Below are 14,010 nucleotides of genomic sequence, written 5' to 3' on the forward strand. Positions count from 1 at the left end.
GCAGGCAGTCTGGCTCCAGAGGCTGTGGTCCTTAGAGAACAGCTTTGCCATGTCACACCTCTGGGTCTCAGTTTCTCCTACATATAATAAAGAGGATTGGATTCATCCCACATCAAAAGGCAGACGATAAAGCATGAAACAAAAATTCTAAGATTCTATTAAATTTTTCCATCTAGAAATAAAATTCAAAACTGTGCCCTTCATAAATTAAATAACTATATCTTACAAAGCTGCTTTAATATTAATGTAATATATACGAAGAGCCTAACACATAAGTGCCCAGCTCAGAACAAGAGCTCAATAAGCAGTAGCTAGTATTACTCTACGATAAACCAGGAATCACCATTTAATATTAGAGCACATTTTAATTATACACAATGTGAAATAATCAAATCTCATTCGTTTGAGGCCCCAGACCCCACAGCATAGATCATGTTGTACAGTTGAAATTATAACAACTCCAAGCTTAGAAATTACTTGTTTCCATTAGAGATCTGACAAGTCATTTCTTCAATTGGTCACTGGTGGTTTGCAGATAACTATTAGCAGTAATGAGTATTCTAAATTAAATCTAGAGACAGTACCGCTCTGTTCTGTACAGACAACTGGGGAGAGAGAAACACAATTGGGGAACGTCCTTCTCTCTGTGTCCTCCGTCTTCTCTCTGATAAATTTCTTTTATCTTGTACAGTATGGGTTCCATTTGGTTACAAATGAAGAAGGTCTAATTCTTCCTATGATAAATGAGAGCACTGAACAGGTAACTTGTTAAGAAGATCTGGAATTGGGAAAATAACCTTATTTTCCCATTACTTAACAACAACCCCCCCCCACACACACACACACACACACACACTAACAAATGAAAGACACGGTGCCAAAAGACATTAAGTACAGGAGACAGATCTATCACCACGTAATCCATCCTCAGACAGCACTGGGTCCAGGTTGCTCACTTTCATTCAACAGCAACAAAGATGAAGCCTACAAAATGCAAGGAGTCACCCCAATGTGGTGAAAAGAATAATGGCTTTGGAGTCATTAAAAACCTGGATTCAAATCCCAGCTCTGCCGCTTAAATATTATGTGATTCCTTACCTGTAAAATGTGGATAATACAAAATACCTCACAGAGTTGTAGCAAAAATTAAATGGGACCATAAATAAGGCATCTGACATCATAAAAAAGCCCTTGACAAATATGAGCTCCTCTCAACTGTGCAAGAGGGTAATAACCTCACAGTCGGGACACCAGAATACACCACCTTCCCCCAAGTTGGAAATTGCTGATCCTGTTAGAACCCATAACTGGCCACATAGTCAAGGGCCGATTGCCTAGGTATGCAACAGTCTCACAGAGACACGGCATTCCTCCAACCCTGGCATTACCCAACTTAGACACCTGTCAAGAAATACAGCTCCCTCCTGGGTCTACTTAGACAGCAGCAGCAGGCATGATTTGTTCGGGCTGGTAACTTGGCGTCTCCACTTACATTTTCAAAGTCCTTCATGTTCCGTGCCCTTGTGGGAGACACCGTTTCTTCTGACACCTTTGGGAGCACTATAAAAAGGTAAAGTAGACAAAACATCATGGTATGCAAATCACCCAGCATCCCTATTAGGGGACAGAGCCCAGAGAAAAAAAAACGTAAATAGCTTCCACAGTATATTCTGCTGGTACTTTCTGTCTGCTGTGATTTACTGAGTTGAGTCCAGGGAAAGCTCTAAACCATTAGATTTCAAAAATTTACAAATTACTTAAACTAGCCCAATGTAACAATGTGTGTGTCAGAGGATGAACCAGAAAATGCACTGGGCATGTGGCAAAGCAGCAACGTCCTGATATGTACTTCCTTACTGACTGTCATAAAATTATTCTGCTGACCAGGATGATATCTCACATGTCAGCAACTAAAACAAAGCATATCCAACTGACTTGAGAGCAGGGGTGGGCAAAATGTTTAAGACAGCAGACAACAAATATTTTAGGCTTTGTAGGTCATATATGAAGCCTAAACTATTTTACAAATATAAGACAGTTACATTACTAACTCTTCTGTTGCAGCACAAAAAGAACCACAGACAATTCATAAACCAATAAAGAAGCTGTTCCAATAAAGCTTATTTTCAAAAGCAGGTTGTGGGTCGGAAACTGCCAAGCCCTGCTTTGGAATGATTAAAGACTTTGCCAATACCCAAATTTTTCCACAGCTTCTTTAATTCACCAAACATTTATTACACCCCTACTCTGTGCCAAGCACCATACTAGGTGCTGGGGAAACAACAGTGAAGGAGACACTGATGCTGGGCCCGAGAGATCTCCAATCTAGTGAGCAAGACAGAGAGGGACACAAACTATTATGCTGCACAAAGGGCGTGGCACTTTTTAGCTGCTGAGTAGATGGGTGTTGAGAATGAAAGCATTCTTCCAACAAATATGCATGGCAGGCCTCTGCTCTGCTAGGCCTCGTTCTAGATGTGGCTATATTAGGAAACGAACAAACAAATGGAGCTGATATTCTGGAAAGAAGAGATAGACAAAAAAATAATAGGGCAATTACACAGTATGTTAAAATGTGATAAATACTGTGGAGAAAAATAAAGTGGATAAGGATGAGAAATACCAAGGGTGGGGTAAGGGTTGCAATTTTAAGTAAGGTGGTTAAATTAGGGAAGGTCTCACTGGGCAGACGTGAGGGAAGGGCAAAGAGAGAAGTCTGAGAGGGGAGCATGTCTAGCGGGTCTGAGGACCAGCCGTGATGCCAATGGACTAAGAGGGGCAGAAAGGAGGTGAGCAAAGTACTGGGGGACAGGCTGTGGATGGCCTCGTAGGCTCTTCTCAGGACTCCGAGAGCAACAGAGGATTCTGAGCTAAGGAGTAACACGATGGGACTCTGGCTTCCATATGCTCCCTCTGGCTGCCTCACTGAGAACAGACTGAAAGGAGCTGAGGAACAAGACCAGTTAGGAGAATACAGGCACAGTCTAAGCCAGAGATCACAGTGGCTTAGACCAGGGTGGCAGAAGTTATCTAATTCTGGGTATTTTTAAAGCAGCCGACACGAATCAATGAAATAAAATTAAACATGTAAGTTTCAGAAAGGAAAGCACACCTAAGTCAGCCTGCGGAGAGCCAGGGAAGGCAATGAGCTTCAAGCTCAGTCTTAAAGAGGCAGCAAGCAGATGAGGGAGCAAAAGGAAAAGCAGCGTCCCATGCAAAGGCCCAGAGGTGTGAGTGGGCATGGTGTCTGAGCCATTCATTCTTCAAGTCTTTGCTCCAATATCAGTTTCTTGGGAAACTCTTGCCTGACCCAACTCCTCCAGTTCCAGGGTAAATTCCCTCTTACCTCTCTCACAGCACCTCTGCTCGTTACATCTGTCATATGATTTATCATAACTATTCTTTATTTAATTGTCTGTCTTCTCGGCTTGACTATAACCTGTTCAAGGTTGAATGCCAGTGCTTAGCCCAGAGCCTGACATGAAGCAGATGTACACATGGGCTGCATTAAGGAGCAGGCCTACCAATTTTCTGCTTCTAACTACCTGTGGGCAGGGAAAGCAGAAGCCAGAATTATTGGATTTGTGTTAAAAGTTAACATATTTTGAAGGAAAACCTAAGGGTGGCCAATAAGCTAAAGTATTCTCCAGAAATAAACCCTGTGACATTTATATGACCTGCTCTAAAAACTTCTCCCTTTTGCACTATCTCATCACTTTGGAGAAGAGAATAAAATGCAAATCAAAATATCTCCCTGAGATATTTCAGCAAGTCAAATTATTAGCACTTCCCACAGATACTTATGATAGCTTGAATTTTTTCAGAAACAAAAATTATGAAGAATGCTTAGCAAAATCCACACTGCAAAGCAGAAAGTCTCCTCATAATGGGCTCCACCACAATAGACTGCGTATTTACTCGGCACCGTCTCCTGTGGTCTAACCAGCTATTTGTCTCCAAAGGGCAGGCCCGGGTAGGAATGCTGGGCCTCCGCTGGCAGATGGGACCCAGCAGCCTGCCAGGAAGGCCTTGGCACACTAAGTTCAGATAGGAGCTCTCCTCAGCCTCCAGCCACTCAGCAGTGGGACCAACAGACCTTCCTTGTCTGACTAGTCACCGATTCAACATCCAGCCTCCACACAGTCATTCAGTTTAGCAAACACAGACTGAATCCCTACAAGCATGGTAGCAAAAAGGAAAACTCGCCCTGGCCGGTGTGCTCCATGGTTAGAGCGCCGTCCCATGCACCGTAGGGTCAAGGATTCAATTCCCGGTCAGGGCACATATCCAAGTTGTGAGTTCGATCCCCAGTCAGGGCATGTGTGTGAGGCAACCGATCGATGTTTCTCTCTCTTCCTCTTCCTTCCTCTCTCTCTAGAAGCAATGAAAAACATGTCCTCGGGTGAGGATTAAAAAAAAAAAAAAACTCATGAAATACGGCCTGAAGGACATCAATTCCTCTAGTCCCATGTTTATGAAAGGAGGTGAATAACAAATCAATACATACATAAAATACTGAGCACCTACTCTGAGCACCTAGCCAGGCCAGAGTAGGCTCTGGGCCCAGAGACATCAGAGCCCAGCCCCAGGCTCAAGGCCTCAAGGCCCTCATGGTCTGGTATCTACATCCCTTGTTCTTACTCAAGAGAATGCCCAATTTTGTGTACTTACCTCCATTTCCCAAACCAGCAATGGGGCTGATACCTTCCAGGTCATCTGGTAACTTTGGGACAAGGCCACTAAGAGAAAACATGTGCACAAGAGATGAGTTAGTGTTTGAACACGGAGACCGTTAAGACAGTCTGCACATGACAATCACCAGGCCACGACCACGGAGGGACACACAGCTGAGCCACCTGGGAGGCATGCAGTGCAGAGGTTAAGAACTCAATAGCTGAGTGACCTTCAGTAAGGTTGGTTGGTCATTCATTCATTCATTCGCTCATACAAGTATTCTGTGTGCCATATATGTAGCAGGGGCAGAGGCACTGAATCAAATATAAGCGAGTTAAGTTTCTGAGTCTCACTCAATCTGTTACATGGGAATACCACCCTCTAGCTGTAAAGATTAAATGAGTGAACGTCTATGAACACACAGCACATAGTAAACACTCAGTAAGTGGCATCTGTTGGTTTTGTCATTACTATTATTAATATACCTGTCACAACCAAAAATTAAGCTTCCAAGAATCAGGCACCAATTCAGATGCTTTAAGAACATCGTACAAAAATACAAAATTCACTGATCCAAGAAGTTTTACTAGGTGAATTATAAAAATAGGGTCAGTGAAGACCTGGAGACATTGTCAGAAAACTAAGCAAAATAGGAGGAGTGGTTTAACACAAAGGATATTACCCTGGATTCTATTCTAAGCTCTGCCACATGCCCCTCCAGGCTTTGCTTCTTTCATTGTGAAAGGAGAACAGCAGCCATTTCAGAGAGTAGCTGACAATTAAACAAGACACAGTGCCCAACAAGGTATCTTCATATTGGAGGCACCCCACAAACGGAAGCGAAATACCACTGTCACCTAGAAACATACTGTGCTTCATAATTTACTGACATGGGAGCTACCCAGTTCCCTGAGGGTCCATGTATTTTTCAAAGAAAGGCGCTAAGATCCAGATAACTCAGTGGCCTATCCAGGGTGGCATGGTAGTTAAGTACAGATCCAAGTCCAGAATCCAAGCCTTTTGTGTCCAGTCCACAATGACGCATCCCTGCCCCACGCTGTAACCTAGGACTTGATGGAAGCCCAGCTTGGCTTCTTGGCAGATTGTTCTTTCCAGATCTCTAAATCAGAATCCATTCTGTTCCAAAGACAATTCTGCCTGATCACCCAACTTAAAGCTGGCATACACCTCCAAGAAGAGCGCCAAGCAAAAAAAAAAAAATGGGTGTCATAAAATTCAACATCAAGAGAATGATTTACACAAAATGTGTCTGCTATAACGACAACTGAAAAAATCTATAGATTCAATGCACTCACCATTAAAATACCAACGGCATATTTCACAGACCTAGACAAACTCTCCAAAAATTCATATGGAATAAAAAAAGACCCCAAATAGCCGCAGCAATCCTGAGAAAGAAGAACAAATTAGGAGGGATCTCAATACAAATTTCAAGCTATATTACAAAGCCACTATTCTCAAAACAGCCTGGTACTGGCACAAGAACAGACATATAGACCAATGGAACAGAACAGAGAACCCAGAAATCGACCCAAGCCATTATGCTCAATTAATATTTGACAAAGGAGGCAAGAGCATACAATGGAATCAAGACAGTCTCTTCAATAAATGGTGTTCGGAAAATTGGTCAGATACATGCAAAAAAAATGAAACTAGACCACCAACTTACAACATACACAAAAATAAACTCAAAATGGATAAAGGACTTAAACGTAAGATGGGAAACCATAAAAATCTTAGAAGACTCCACAGGCAGCAAAATATCAGACATATGTGGTAACAATATCTTTACAGATACAGCTCCTAGGGCAATGGAGACTAAGGAGAAAATAAACAAATGGGACTACATCAAAATAAAAAGCTTCTGCACAGCAAAAGAAACCATCAGCAAAACAACAAGAAAGCCCACTGCATGGGAGAACATATTTGCCAATGTTATCACCTGCAGGGAGCAGCTATAGGGGTAAGCCTCGGACTGACCTGTGGCAGGGCCACAAACAAGTCCCAGCTTGGAGGGCAAGCTCTCCGAGCATAATTAAGCTTGACCTTACAGTCCTCCCTAGTTCCTTCCTAGGTAGCTAATGGGTTGTGGGAGGTGCAGTAAGTGCTGCCAAAACAAGGTGAAACTCACAAGAACATTGTAAACATGTTGACCACTTCTCTTGTTTTGCTTTGTGTGCTCTGACTATAAAATAAAGACTGGCCTCGGCACTGTCTCTCCATCAGAGAAGCAGCGTCCGAGACCCCGCTGTATTCTCTTGTCTGTCTTCTTTAATCCTTCACCGCCCCTCCTCAGACTCACCAAACCTGCCAGTGATGGACACGGCACAATCACCGATAAGGGTTTAATCTCCAAAATTTACAGGGAACTCATACAATTTAACAAAAGGAAGATAAAACAATTCAATTAAAAAAATGGGCAAAGAACCTAACTAGACACTTTTCGAAAGGGGAGTGTAGGTTATACCATAATATATTGGGGCTGTGTAATACAGAAGGCCAAGAGACATACGAAAATATGCTCAAAGTCACTAATCATCCGAGAGATGCAAATCAAAATGACAATGAGGTACCATCTCACACCTGTCAGAATGGCTATCATCAAGAAATCAACAAATGACAAGTGCTGGAGAAGATGTGGAGAAAAAGGGACCCTCATGCACTGCTGGTGGGAATGCAGACTAGTGCAGCCACTGTGGAAAACAGTATGGCATTTCCTCAAAAAATTAAAAATTGGACTCCCATTTGACCCAGTTATCCCACTTCTAGGAATATATCCCAAGAAATCAGAAACACCAATCAAAAAGGATATATGCACCCTTAAGTTCATAGCAGCACAATTTACTGTAGCTAAGATTTGGAAACAGCCTAAGTGCCCATCAGCAGATAGTGGATTAAAAAACTGTGGTACATCTACACAGTGGAATACTATGCTGCTGTAAAAAAGAAGGAACTATTATCATTTGCAACAGCATGGATGGAACTGGAGAGCATTATGCTAAACGAAATAAGCCAGTTGGAGAAAGATAAATATCACATTATCTCACTCATTTATGGAATATCATAAACAACATAAACTGATGAACAAAAATAGGTCCAGAAACAGAGAAGCATCAAACAGACCATCAAACTTCAGAGGGAAGGCAGGGTAGTAGGGGGAGGCGGTAAGAGATCAACCAAAGGACTTATATGCATGCATATAAGCATAACCAATGGACACAGACACTAGGGGGTGAGGGAATGTGCTGGGGGGTGGGAGTGGCCGGGGAGAGGTCAATGGGGGAAAAAGGAGATATATGTAATACTTTAATCAATAAAGAATTTAAAAAAAAATTAAAGACAACTGAAAAAAACCTTTAGAATATGTCCTCAGTTATTTAAAAAAATACATATATACTAAAGTCACCACTAATCCTTCTTGGAAATTAGGTGGGCTATAAATATATAACAAGACAAGGGAAATATTTAAAATCATCATTTGTGGAAATGAGAGATACTTGCCTCCTTTAATTTTCTATAATTCTCAATTTCCTCTAATAAGCATCACTAGAAGGACAAACTCCATTTTCTAAACTGAATTTTCTTAAAAGTTAAAATCAAGTTCAATAAGCACCTTTCACAGATGGCGGCCCAACGGCCCACTAGTTACTGGTTAAGCTCATCCTACAGTCTAGTCCAGCCGTGGGCAAACTACGGCCCGCGGGCCGGATCCGGCCCGTTTGAAATGAATAAAACTAAAAAAAAAAAAAAGACCGTACCCTTTTATGTAAACTAATATAAATTCAAAGTAAACATCATTACATAAAAGGGTACGGTCTTTTTTTTTTTTTTAGTTTTATTCATTTCAAATGGGGCCCTCGAGTCAAAAAGTTTGCCCACCCCTGGGTCTCTACATTCCCAATCTGGGGTGCTCCCCACCACAGCCATTGAATGACTCCCACTGACTAAACTGGCCCATCAATTACTCAAGCCAAGATCAATCATGGTTGACAAAGCCAAAGAATTTAGTTTAGACAAGTTTCCAATAGGCAAATACTAAAGTCTGAAAAATGACATGTGACATCCCAACTCTTAGAAGAAACCACTATGTAACCCAGAAATTCCTGTCTGGTTCTTGCCAACTTTCCACTTGGGCTTTACCTACCCTATTTTTTAAAAAATAATCATTTTCCAAGGATATGTTCTTTCTGTTTGTTTGTTTGTTTTGTTATTTTAGAAAAGGAGTTGGGGTAGAGAGTAACATCAATGTGAGAAACATCAATCAGCTGCTTCCAGTGCCCACTCCAACTGAGATCAAACCCGCACCTGGGTATGTGCCCTGACCAGGAATCAAACCCGAAACCTTTTAGTGTATGGGACAACACTCCAACCACCTGACCACTTTTAAATGCTATGAGTCTGTCATCTGCACACTCCAGGCAGTTTCAGCTGCCCCTCCAGTTCTAAGTAGCTCCCTCTTCCCATTCGGATAACTCATTTTTAGCCTAAGAAGTAAGGCTACATGGAGCCCCACAAGAAAAAAAAGGGGGAGGCTTTTTTATGCAAGCAAAAAAAAGAGAGCTTAGATATGATTGTATCATGGTACAGATGGGGGAGACTAAGGCCCAGAAAGGGGAAGGAACTTATTTGCTTAAAATCACAAAGCAGAGACAAAATCCAGCAAAATCCAGCAATCATACCCTGTAGGGCACCCACACTAGCAGGCACATGTGATGAGCCTCCCATTTAAGGCTCATCACAGCCCTTTTGTGGTAGGTGGTAGTTTTTAAATGTTGCCATTTTTTTAAAATGAGGAAACAGAGGCCCAGAAAAGTTAGTAACATTTACTCAGTGTTGGAAAGGCCAAGCTACCCAGATTTCAAACTCCAAGCTCTTAACCTCTACACCCCTAACACCTTCCCCAAGGGTCTGTGCTGAGGTCTGAATAAACAGAGGCAGAGGACTTTCAGTGCTCACTCCATCAGTGCAGAGCCATCAGGACTGCTGTTTGTCAACTATTTGTTGAGTGAATGAATGGACACTCCCCTGAGCTTCACCATCTCATCCTCCTATCTTACTCTACAGCCACTCTGTAGAGTGATCTCTGTCTGTGTCTGTATATGGCAGCAACAATTGTCCACTCACCACACAGACCCAACAAGGCCTAGGCATTTCATTGGTAAAGTGTTATGAGTGCCAAGGATGGGACTGGACATCACTTTCAGAAAACAATTACAAGTGCGCTTTTGTTTGCCCTTCAACAATTCATTTGTCATTCTTTGTTACTTATCCTTAGAGAGGAAATATATAAATAAAAAAGTATAGATAAGCCTAAAGTTCTCTTCAACTACTACTCACTCCCATCTCAGTCCCCTCCTAATAGGTAAACATGCTGCCACAAGACATGTATTCTTCCAGATCTTAATCTATGCATTTACATACAGAGACATAGTTTTATTTTGTGGTTTAAAAATAAATAAATACAATCAAATTTTATGTATTATTTTGCAGCATCTTTTCTTCACTTAATGTGTCCTAAAGATATTTTCATGACAGTACAAATAGATCTCCCTCGATGTTTTTTCAACTCCCGCAAAGCATTCTACAACATTCTTTTTCCAAAACTTACTGCGTATGACCCATAGAAGGAAACATATTACCCTTATTCTTGTAATGTTTTCTATTCTGTTCTATTCCATTTTATAAAATTCTGATTGCAACCAACTAAATTGAGTTTCATGAGCTGTCATGGATCACAGTCTGAAAGACACTTTTGAAAGGATCTGTATTTACACAATCCCCTGATGGTAATTCAATTTGTTTCTAAGTTTTTCCTTTTACAATGCATACAGGACTCCTTGTGCACATGCATGAGGATTTCTTGTGCATAGATAACAAGAAGTGGAACTGCTGGACCAAAACATATTCATATTTTTGAATGGGCAAAGGATCTGAAAATGTACAAATGGCTAATAAGCACATGAAAAAATGCTGAACATCATTGTCATTAGGAAAATGCAAATCAATACCAAAATGTGATACCATGTCATACCTCCATGGATGGCTACAATAAAAGAGACAGACAATAGCAAGTGTTGATGAGGCTATGAAGAAATAAGGACCCTCATACACTGCCTTGTCCCGAAGTTACCAGATGACCTGGAAGACATCAGCCACTTTGGAAAAGAGTTGGACAGTTCCTCAAAATGTTAAATATAATGTTACCATATGACCCAGCAATTTCACTTCCAGGTATTATACCTAGAAAGAAATGAAAACATATGTCCATATAAAAACTTGTATATAAATAAATGTTCATAACAATATTATTTATAATAGCCAAAAAAAAGCAGAAACAACCCAATGTCACAAACCAATGAATGAATACACAAAATATGCTACATGCATACAATGGAATATTATTCAGCCATAAAAAGGAATGAAATGCTGATACCTGCTACAAGTCAGAATGATAATATATGGGAATACTGAATTAATATTAGAGGGGCCAGGGAAAACAGGACAATCTGGGTGAGAGGTCATACCACAATATACTGGGGCTGTGGTAGTAAGATGAAGACAAAGAGACATGATAGACTACCACTGGATTCAATTAAGCAGGAGCTGCAAAGGGCCTGGTTCTGGCTTATGCATAGTAGATTCTCAATAAGCAAAGAAACTATTTGTCAAGTTCTGTCCAAGATAGGACTTGATTACGCCTGCTGTCCAGGCATAAGTATTAATTGTGCCCATTTCCCTCTTCAAGGAGCCCAGGTTTGCACAACAAATAATATAGTCACCCTTTCTATTAGGGTCTGTTGACTAAAAGTAGCAGCCTGTCCCTAGCAGACCTGGATAGACAGTCATTGTCTCAGTCAGGCTCCCCTCGGCATCCTTCCAGCGCCCTCCAACCAGGGACCCAAAGGGCCCGGCCCTAGAGCAGCGCTAGGCTCTCTCAGGCCCTCCCATGGGAGGAGATACTGGCCCCACCAGCAATGTGGCGTCCAACTGCCTCTTGGAACAGGTCCATTGGGAGGCCACTCTCAACCATTATCGATATTGATGTTGATGATGATGATGATGGCAGCTCAATCATTTTTTAGGCACTGATATTACCACTAGCCCCATTTCACAGATGGGAAAGTAGGCTAAGCCACCCTACCAAGGTCACCCAGCTAAAAGGACCTGGATGTTTTTTTAATCTTCATTGTTGAAAGTATTGCATATGTCCCCCTTCTTCCCCCATGACCCCTCCTAGCCCGCCTCCGCCCCCACCCCCAGGACTTGGATTTGGACCCAATTCTGTTCAACTCCAGCCAAGGTGCTTAACCACTGCACTCCATTGCCTCAGTCTTGGCGGCCCCATAAGCGAAGTCCCCATGATGAAAGCGAACCCCCAAACCAGAATGCTCACAGTCCTGCCCCCAGCAGCTCCCACGGACGCGCACTCCGAGAGGCCCCCTCCTCCTGCCCCGCACACCCTCTTCCAAGAACAGCCCGCAATACGAAGGGCGAGTGTGGGGCCGGTCGGGAGCCCCGGGACCCCGCACTCAGTATCGACGGGTGGGTCCCCAAAAAGACCCCTCCCAGGAACGCACCCCACACCTGACCCGGTCCAGAAACACCCTCAAGAGCGAACCCCCTCAGCGGGCACCCGACCCCGTTAGCGCGAATCCCTCAAACCCGGGCCGCACCTGCAGCCGCTGAGCGTCCCGGGGAGGGTGACGTCCTCTTCCAACACCGAGTCCATCACGGACACAGAGCAGGTGGTGGCATTGGTGTCCGTGGCGGCCGCGCCTCTGGTTTCTCCTGCGGTCGCGACCCGCCCGGCTCTCCAGGTCCCCGCCCCCTCCAATCCAGCTCTTGTTCGGACTCCGGCGGCGCCGCTGGAATTCAAACCGCAGCCGCCGCCATCTTTCCCGGCGCCTCTTCCTACGGAAACGAGGCGGGACCAACGCAGCGCGCGCCGTGAAGCCGGGCAGGGAAGCGCGGGCGGGCGCCATCTTAACTAAGGGCAGGACGCCCTCACTTGGGCCAGCAAAGTTAAGGAAAGAGGGACCGGTGGTGGCCATATTTGATGAGGGCAGCCTGGCCGAGGCCCGGGAAGGCGCCATCTTTGTTGAGGGCGAAGGTCGGCCTCGGTCCGTTAATTTAAGCGGGAGCCGGGCATCAGGCCACTCACGGGCCTTCAGAGTTCATAACCGCCTCTGTGCTTTTCTAGAATAATGACCACGAACCTCACAGTCTGTTCTTCCAAGTTCCTTTTTTCCGCCTTCAATTGCAACTCATCAGACAATCCGGTGCCGCCTCCCTTTAGAAAAATCCTACCTGTGGAATCCCAACTCAAGTAGTAATTTGCACATTTGATTTCAGGCAAGCTCGTTCCTATGAGCCCAGTGGTCAGCAACACTTCCTCTCCAGTCTCTCCTAGTGACCATTACCTTTAGGTTTCAAACGCACTTGAGATCTGTAAACTGAGGCCCCGCGAGACAAAGCCACTCGCCCCAAGTCCTGCACAATAAACTGTGAATGGAGCCAGGCCGGCCCGGCCCTGCATCAGGGCTCTGCATAACCTCGCTGCCTCCTCTAAGGCACAGGGCCTCCCTGGACGCCTGGGTGACGGGGCAGAGCGTGGCCAGTGAACCCCACCTTCATCTCCCATCTCGAGGTTCATACCTACCTCTGCAGGCTGACAGGAGGGTCCTGGATGAAAATAACGTGGAAAGACGGGTTGACGGTGGCTTTCCCTGTTATTGTGTATATTAGTAAGTCCACCCTCGGCCTCAGTTTCCTCATTCTTCACTGTAAGTGTTCCTTTCCAAAGGAGGCCTTCTCTAATCCTCTCACCTAAATCAAGCCCTTTCTTGAATTCTTAGCCACTCTGCTTTTCCTCTGGGGCTCTTACTACATTTTGCAAGGATAGATTTCGGGGTAGGGGGGTTGTTTGTTTTTCAATGTTGTCCTCTTGCACTAGACTGGCAGCTCCATGAGGGCAGAGACTATATTCTGAATTGTTTCCTGCTTTATCCCCAACACCTATCACAGTGCCTCCACCCAGCAGGTGTTTAAAAATATACGTTGAATGATTCAATCCATCTGGGAAATGAAGCCAAAACCTATCCTGCAAGGATGTGAAGATGACCTAAGATACCTATAATAGTTCAGTCAGCGTCCTACATATTCCTATTCTCTCTCTCTCTCTCTCTCTCTCTCTCTCTGTGTGTGTGTGTTTCTTCATGAAATCTATAAAGCACATTGTCCTGTGCCTGTTCCTCTTCCCTTCCCAGATCTTCAACCTCCTCCGAATCAGCAATAAAATGACATCCTGAAGGACAG

General features: G+C 43.7%; 1 protein-coding gene across 6 annotated transcripts in view; it reads right to left on the reverse strand.

Annotated features, from left to right (window-relative positions):
* The window catches only part of CDK5RAP2 (CDK5 regulatory subunit associated protein 2), a 157,200-nt gene extending 144,600 nt beyond the window's left edge, over positions 1-12,600 (reverse strand). For all 6 annotated transcript variants that reach the window (XM_023755935.1, XM_014457880.2, XM_023755934.1 and 3 more), the window contains exons 1-3: positions 12,369-12,600; positions 4,672-4,739; positions 1,493-1,560 (exon numbers count right to left, since the gene is read on the reverse strand). In XM_023755935.1, coding sequence (XP_023611703.1) covers positions 1,493-1,560; positions 4,672-4,739; positions 12,369-12,424 — 192 coding nt within the window. In that variant the 5' untranslated portion in view covers positions 12,425-12,600. The remainder of the gene's footprint in view (positions 1-1,492; positions 1,561-4,671; positions 4,740-12,368) is intronic.
* Between the last annotated feature and the right edge of the window lie 1,410 nt (positions 12,601-14,010).

Source organism: Myotis lucifugus, unplaced genomic scaffold (genome assembly GCF_000147115.1).
Source record: "Myotis lucifugus unplaced genomic scaffold, Myoluc2.0 scaffold_87, whole genome shotgun sequence".
NCBI lineage: Eukaryota > Metazoa > Chordata > Mammalia > Chiroptera > Vespertilionidae > Myotis > Myotis lucifugus.